Source organism: Neomonachus schauinslandi, chromosome 1, assembly GCF_002201575.2.
Source record: "Neomonachus schauinslandi chromosome 1, ASM220157v2, whole genome shotgun sequence".
Taxonomy (NCBI): Eukaryota; Metazoa; Chordata; class Mammalia; order Carnivora; family Phocidae; genus Neomonachus; species Neomonachus schauinslandi.
Window position 1 is genome coordinate 213,179,105 of NC_058403.1, and position 7,710 is coordinate 213,186,814.

A 7,710-nucleotide genomic window follows, 5' to 3' on the forward strand; every position below is an offset into this window, starting at 1 on the left:
AAAAAAAAAAAAAAAATTTAAAAACTAGCCTCACGGGGGACGCCTGGGTGGCTCAGTCGGTTGGGCGACTGCCTTCTGCTCAGGTCATGATCCCTGAGTCCCGGGATCGAGTCCCGCGTCGGGCTCCCTGCTCGGCGGGGAGTCTGCTTCTCCCTCTGACCCTCCCCCCTCTCATGTGCTCTCTCTATCTCATTCTCTCTCTCAAATAAATAAATAAAAATCTTTAAAAAAAAAATAGCACAAACTATTCTCCAATAAAAGAAACCAGGGCTCCTCAGAGATGTGGCTGATTCGCAGGTCTGGAACACGGGAACTTCAAGGTGACTCTGGAGCATCTGTGGTTCTAGAAAGTGAGGACAGGCTCGGGAAGGCAGGGGGCATGCCAAAGGGACAGGGCGCACACTGAGAGAGCCCCAAATGGCCAGCACAGGAACAATGTGAGTGACGAAACAGCAGTAGTGGGTTATAGCTCACGGAATAAAATAAATACGTATGAGAGAACAGCTCTTCCTCATAGAAGAATTCCAGTCAATAACTATGGAGAGAATGAGAAAAGAGAAATCGCCTTCAGAAGCAACAGTAACCAGTCGTGACATGTGAGAGCCACCTCCAGACGCTAAAATCAGGGGGCGAAAGTCCAAGGAGAAACGGGATATTTGCATGGTCTCCAAGGATCTCCCCCAAGGTCTTAATTAAAAGGGGAAAAGCAGTGACTACACATCAGAGAGACATGGTGGAGCAGGTGAGCAAGGTTGATGTCACCACAGTAAGACAAAATCGCAGACCACGTGCCTCTAGCCACATTGACAGCTCTTCTCACGAGCAGACACTTTTGTCAAACGCTTTTTCGGCACCCATTCCCTATCATTCAGAAGCAGACGACAGACACTATGTCATTTCATTCATAAATACCTCAGCATTCATCTGTAAAAGTTACAGACTTCTTTTAATATTAACTACAATGCCATGGTCACACCTAGGAAAAACAACATCAGGGATAGCAGGGAATTCCCTCAACTCACACAGGGAATCTATGAAAAACCCGTAGCTTTTACCACTTCTACGCTAAATTGTACTGAAGGTCCTAGCCAATTCAGTAAGGAGAAGGAAAAGAAATAAAATCATGAAGACTGAAACAAAGAAGTAAAACTGTCCCTATTCACAGGTATATTCATTTCTACAGCAAGTCCGAAAAAATCTACAAATCAAGTACTAGAATCAATAAATTTAGCAACAAGTCATAGTTAATATATGAAAATCAACTGTGTTCTTATTTATTAGCAGCAGGCAACTGGAAAATAAAATTTAACATGGAATCCCATCTACAGTAGTGCCAAGAGCTCAACTATCTGGGAATAAATCTAACAGAAGGTGTCCAAGACCCCACACTTAGATAACAGAGCACTGCTGAGCGAACTGTAGACAGATATATACCATGTTCTTGGATTGAAAGACCCAGTATTGGAAGCCTCAAGGGCCAATCTCTCCAAATGACCTACTGATTCAATGCATTTCCTAACAAAATTATGCAAAAATCAATACGCTGATTCTAAAATTTACATGGAAATGCAAAGGAGGTGAAATAACCAGAGCAATATTTTTTTATTACTTTTTTTAAGGAGGCTCCACCCCCACCATGGAGCCCAACCTGGGGCCTGAACTCACAACCCCGAGATCAAGACCTACACTGAGACCAAGAGTCGGACGCTGAACTGACGGAGCCCCCCGGGTGCTCCACCAAAGCAATATTTTAAAGAAGAAAAAAGCTGGAGAACTTACTCTGCTCAATCTCAACACAACTCTACAGATAAAGGAATCAAGGTTTTCTTCGGGTCAGTGGCACAGAACCAAGCCTAGAAATAAACCAACTCCCACACTGTCCACTGACTTCTGACGAAGGTGCCGTGGAAATTCCAGACAGAAAGGACAGTCTCATTAACAAACAGTACTGGAACTAGTGGACATCCACATGCAAAACAATCAATTTCAACTCATCCCTCGTACCATATGTAAAAATTTACTCAGAATGGATTAAAAAACTTAAATAGAAAACCTAAACCATAAAACTTCTAGAAAGCATAGGAGAAAACCCTTGTGGCCTCACATTAGGCAAATATTTCTTAGGAGGCGAAAAACACAAATTATAAAAGAAAAATGTGGACAAATTGGACTTTTATTAAAATTTAAGCTATCTACTCTTCCAAAGACACTGTTAAGAATATGAAAAGGGAGGGACACCTGGGCAGCTCAGTTGGTGAAGAGTCTGCCTTCGGCTCAGGTCATGATCCTGGGGTCCTGGGATCGAGCCCGGCATGGGGCTCCCTGCTCAGCGGGGGTCTGCTTCTCCCTCTGCCTCTGCCCCTCCCCCTGCTTGTGCGCGCGCTCTCTCTCTTTCTCTCTGACAAATTAATAAATAAAATCTTTTTAAAGATTTTATTTATTTATTTGACAGGACAGAGGTAGCGAGAGCAGGAACACAAGCAGGGGGAGTGGGAGAGGGAGAAGCAGGCTCCCCGCCGAGCAGGGAGCCCGATGCGGGGCTCGATCCCAGGACCCCAGGATCATGACCTGAGCTGAAGGCAGACGCTTAACGACTGAGCCACTCAGGTGCCCAAATAAAAAAAAACTAAAAAAAAAAAAAAAAAAAAAAGAATATGAAGAGGTAAACCACAGACAGGAAGAAAACATTTGCAAAATACACATCTGATACAGGACTGGTAATGAGACCATGTAAAGAACAGTTAAAATTCAATAGTAAAATCAATTCTTAAAAACAGGCAAAAGATGATGAACATCATTAATTATTAGGAAAAGCAAATTAAAACCACAGTGAGATACCACTACACAGCTCGTATTAGGCCAGCAAAACCAAACCATGTCAACACCACATGCTGGTGCACTGGAGAGCTACAGGGATGTTCCTGCACTGTTTGTGGGGTACAAAACAGGACGATCCCTCTGGAAAACACCTTGGTAGTTCCTCTTAAAGTAAGCTGCCATAAAACCCAGCAATCCCACTCCTGGGTATTTACCCAAAAGAAACAAAAAACATGTCTACAAATAACCCCCACATGAATATTCGTAACAGCTTTATTTATAATCGCCAAAGTCGAAAACAGCCCAAACATGGTCGTAGTCTATCCTACAACGGAACACTCCTCAGTAACAAAGAGGAAAAATGACTGATACACACAACAACAGGGAGAATCTCAAAGTCTTGTGCTGACTGGAAGAAGTCAGGAAAGAGAAAAGGACATCCTGAACAAGTCCTTGCAGGTAAAATTCTAGAACAGGCGAGGTAACCTGTCGTGGCAGAAAGCGGGTTGGGGCTGCCTGGGGATGGTGGTGGAGGGCAAGCAGATCACAGAGGACACATGGAGACCGGTGCACACGTCCACATCGGCTGGAGCGTGCACCTTACCCGCGTGTGGTTTCTTGTATCGCCATTGTATCTCAATTGCTTTTTTAAGAAATACAAATATAGCAAAGACTAAAGTGGATGGAGGTACAGACGACACGTGAGTGGTGATGAGCTGGTCACTGTTAGGCTGGGCGGCAGGTACGTGGGTTCATGACACCCTCTGTCTACCACTGTATCTGCTAGAAATTCTCCATTATAGAAAGTAAAATAAAAGAAAGAACAAAACGAGGTACTGACCATCTCGCCAGTGAACAGAACTTGTCTGCAGGGACAAAGAGGAAGAAGGTAACGTGGTTTTGAGACCCAGGACATGAGGATCAGGCCTGTAGATGGGCAGCTCTGGCCAGCCTGGGGAGAGGACGAGGCCACAGCAGACAAAGGGCTGGCTCAGCAGCTGCAGCACGGATGCTGACCCCCAGCTGCGCAGGGAGAAGCACCCTACTCCGCAGATGGGAAACAGGCACAGAGGCCACTGGGGCACACGCCAGGCCACCTGACTCAGAGCCTTCCCTGTTAACCTCGACTCTCCCACTTCCTAACCAGCAGCCTTCTTTAAAAATAACATAAATCAAACTAAGGCAACTAGTTAACACCACTGATTGCTTTCAGGCCCACCCTGCAACATTTGCACACATTATTTCACTTAAAATTGGAAACGATCTTGCGAGGAGGCGTTGCTTGGCCCCCAGAGCCAACCCGACAGGCTCGGGCAGCTGCAGTGGCCTGGGCTGGTGGCCCAGCTACCACGCGGCAGGGAAAGGGGCCCACCACAAGCTGGCCCTGCCCTCCTGGCTGATGCACAGGGCACCACCAGCCCAGCTCTGTCTCCAGCCGCGGCAGCTTCCTGCAGACATCACGGCAGGGGCCCGGGGGTGGCTACGCAGGTGAGAATTCTGAGGAACAACACGGCAAGAGAGGCCAAAGCCACGCAGACACACAAACCCCCGGCTTTACTGCAGATGCTCAGAGAAGAACAGGGTCCCCGACCACAGAGCAAGAAGCAGTTACAGAATTGCGCCCAGCGGCCACGGCCCGCACTCTGGAGGTCCTTCCAGACCCCAGGCCAGCAAAGAGAAAGCCTTCTGTGGGTTCTGTCAAGGTCGCCCGCCTGAGGTAGGGGAGGGGCGGCGCTCTTCTCTGCACATTCAGGGAACAAGCGGGCGAAAGGTTGTGCGGGGTACTGAGCGGAGCAGCCCTGCGGGAAGGCTGAGTCAGCACCAAATCCAAGGGGGAGGAGAAGGAAGCAAGGTGGTGAGGAGAGGTGGGGGAGCCCCCTGCCTGCTCGGCATTTCCCTCCCCTTCCACAGGAGGATCCAAGGCTCCAAGAAGCACGGAGACTTGTTCAGGGCCACACGCGGACGCCCTGGCCGCCCCTGACCAAGCTGTCGCTTCTCAAGTCCTCCTGAGGTGCTCACCAAGAGGAGCCACGCAGGGCAAACCGGGGTCAAAGGGCAGGCTGTAAGCCCAGAAAGCACAGCTGGGCTGGCCTGCATGGGGGCCCGCCCACCCCGGCAGGTGCCGCACTCACCGGATGGTCTCGATGATTTCATGAGCAGCATCGTGGTGTTTGTCCTGAAAGACAAAGGGACAGGATTTACACCCTCCGGTGATGCAGGCTGCGGGGACCCGGCCCGGGGCAAGAGGTGCTGCTCTGGGACCCCTGCCCACGCTGGACACGCCGCTCTTGGGGAAGACCTGTCCCTCCGCAGCACGCAGTGGGGCAGGGGCCTGGGATGGAGTCTTCGCCCCGACCCTCCTCTCCCGGCCCCCCGCACCCACCGCTCTGCTGAGTCCTCACCCGCCCCGCCCCCCCCAACCAGGTGTTGCTGCAGCCTGGAAGCCACAGGCCTGGCTCTGACTTACTGAACCTCTCCAGGCCTCTGTTTTCCCATCTGTAAAATGGGGAAACACCAGTACCACAACCATGGGGAAAACTCACGGGGCCGCCCTCCCGCCAGAGCACAGACACCCCCTAGCCCCACAGTGCCCGCAGCATGGGGGCTCACTGCCACTCCCTCCTCAAAGAGGAGACTGAGGGCTCCCTCCAGGCCTCTCAGTGGGGTCTGGGCAGCCAAGTGAGCCCAGACCTCGCAGAAACCAGGACCAGACGCGCCCTGTCTGACGTGAGTGCTGCAGCTGCTGCACCACGGAGAGGGCGTATCCACGCCCTGCCCCCTGCAGGATTTCACAGCAGGTGAAGAATTCTGGGGGCAAGGGCCCGGGGTAAGGGTCAGCACGACTCAAGTACCCGTGGGCCCTACCCTTGCTTCCGGAGCGACAGCTCCACGCCGACAGGATTCTCACAGATTGGAGCTCACCTGCTTCACGTACACAACTCAGTGGCTTCTCAGTCCTTCCAGCATTGTGCAAGCAATGCACTAATTCCAGAACACTCTCGTCACCCCAGAAAGACCCCGTCCCCATGAGCCGTCACTCCCCCGCCCCTGGCAATCACTAATCTACTCTCTGTCTCTGTGGACTTGCCTGTTTCTGGGCATTTCACGTGAATGGAATCACACATTGTGCGGCATTTTGTGCTAAGCCTTATTTTTCTTAAGGCAAATGAAGAGCCAACCTTTCCATGTACTTAATAATATCCTCCAACTGACAAAGGATCAAATGACACACGTCACTTGCAGTCCTGTTCTTCGGGTATGGCGGGGGCAGGGGGGCAAGATGGAAGGCAGGCAGCCCAGCGGTCCCAACCGTGGGGAACCTGACTGACCTGCAGCATCGGCACACAGCCGACTCAGAAACTTGGGGTGGGGACCACTGATGGGAACTAGTGGCCCCAAGACCTCCTGGTAAATGTCAGAAGACAACTGGGGCAGCTCTGCTGGGCACATGAAGACAGCTTTAGCCCAACCTCAAAAGGCCTTAAAGGAATGATGGGAACTGGCCGCAAGGAGAGCCTCCTCGCGGGCCGCGGGCACAGCAGTCCCAAGGCCTAGCACTGCCTGCCCCCCACGTTCTGGGGAAGGAACACGGAGCCGGCAGATACCCCCGGCCTCTGACACGGGAGCCCCAGCTTTGTCGGTGAGCCATGCCAGCCTGTGCAATACCCTCTGGGTCCCAAGTAAGCGGGAACACACCCAGGTGCTCCGATGCACCAGGAGGGTGGGCAGGAGTGAGGAGCTGGGTGACATCCATAAGGAAACAGCTTCTCTGCTCATCTCAGCCTTGTCTTCACACCTCCTGGCCCATCAAACACGGAGCTCCTCTAACCAGAGGAACCCAGACTGCTACCTTCAGAGTCCCCACAAACTCCTCGTGGGCACTTCCCTGTTACTTTGTGAGAGTGTCGGAAACAAGGAGGAAGCCACAATTCCCGCTGCTGGACCGCTCGCCTAGGAGCCCACGCTGTGAAACACCACTGTGCCCGCATGCAGTGCCATCCTTCCACGTGGCTCGACCGGAGGCTTCCAGGCCCATCACCGAGCGGGCCTGTCCACTCAGCCCTTGGCCCTCTAGGTCCACACCCGCCATGTGGGCACCAGCGAGGTGGGAGATCTGACCGCGACAGCAGTGGGTGGCATCCACGGAGCTCGGGAGACTGCACGACACACGCAGGTGAGCGTGGGACACAACCACTGAGCTCAGGTGGTGCCAAGCCCTCCGCGTGCACAGCCAGCAGTCCATGGTGCAGATGGAGACGCTGAGCACCAACTTGCCCCCAGCGCCTCTCACGAGGCAGCGGTGGGACCTGAAGCGAGGCAGGGGACACGGCAGCACCCACTGCTTTGGTGAGGAGCGTGCAGGGCGGAGGGGAGGGCAATCAGAGTCCCTGCCTGGCAGCGAGCCGCCCTTTCCCGGAATGATCACATAATCCTCCCCGGGCGGAGGGGCGGGGAAGAAGACAGGTAAGCTGCACTTCATCAGAATGAAATAATGATGCTTCCAAGGACAGCATCAAGAAAGCCGAAAAGACCACAGAATGAGAGAAAAATTCTGCAAGTCATCTCTCCGGAACAGCGTCAGCATCTGTCACAGGCACACCTCACCGGGCTGCACTGTGCAGACAGGGCGCTTTTCCAAGCTGAGGGCTGCAGCCACCCTGGGATGAGCGCGTCTACCAGCACCATGTCTCCCACGGCGTTGGCTCCCTTGGGGTCTGTGTGTCCCATTTTGGTCATTCTCACGACATTTCAAACTTCACTATTACTATATTTGCTACGGTGATCTGTGATCAGTGATTCTGTCTCACTGAAAGCTCAGATGACAGTTAACATTTTTAGCAAAGTACACTGACTTTTTTTTAGACATCACGCTATTGCACACTTAACAGACTA

General features: G+C 52.1%; 1 protein-coding gene across 1 annotated transcript in view; it reads right to left on the bottom strand.

The window, feature by feature from the left end:
• The window catches only part of DOT1L (DOT1 like histone lysine methyltransferase), a 52,218-nt gene extending 45,311 nt beyond the window's left edge, over nucleotides 1-6,907 (bottom strand). The window contains exons 1-4 of the mRNA XM_021705285.2: nucleotides 6,835-6,907; nucleotides 6,147-6,257; nucleotides 5,545-5,625; nucleotides 4,950-5,037 (exon numbers count right to left, since the gene is read on the bottom strand). Of these exons, the coding sequence (XP_021560960.2) occupies nucleotides 4,950-5,037; nucleotides 5,545-5,625; nucleotides 6,147-6,257; nucleotides 6,835-6,907 (353 nt within the window). The remainder of the gene's footprint in view (nucleotides 1-4,949; nucleotides 5,038-5,544; nucleotides 5,626-6,146; nucleotides 6,258-6,834) is intronic.
• Nucleotides 6,908-7,710: the final 803 nt, after the last annotated feature.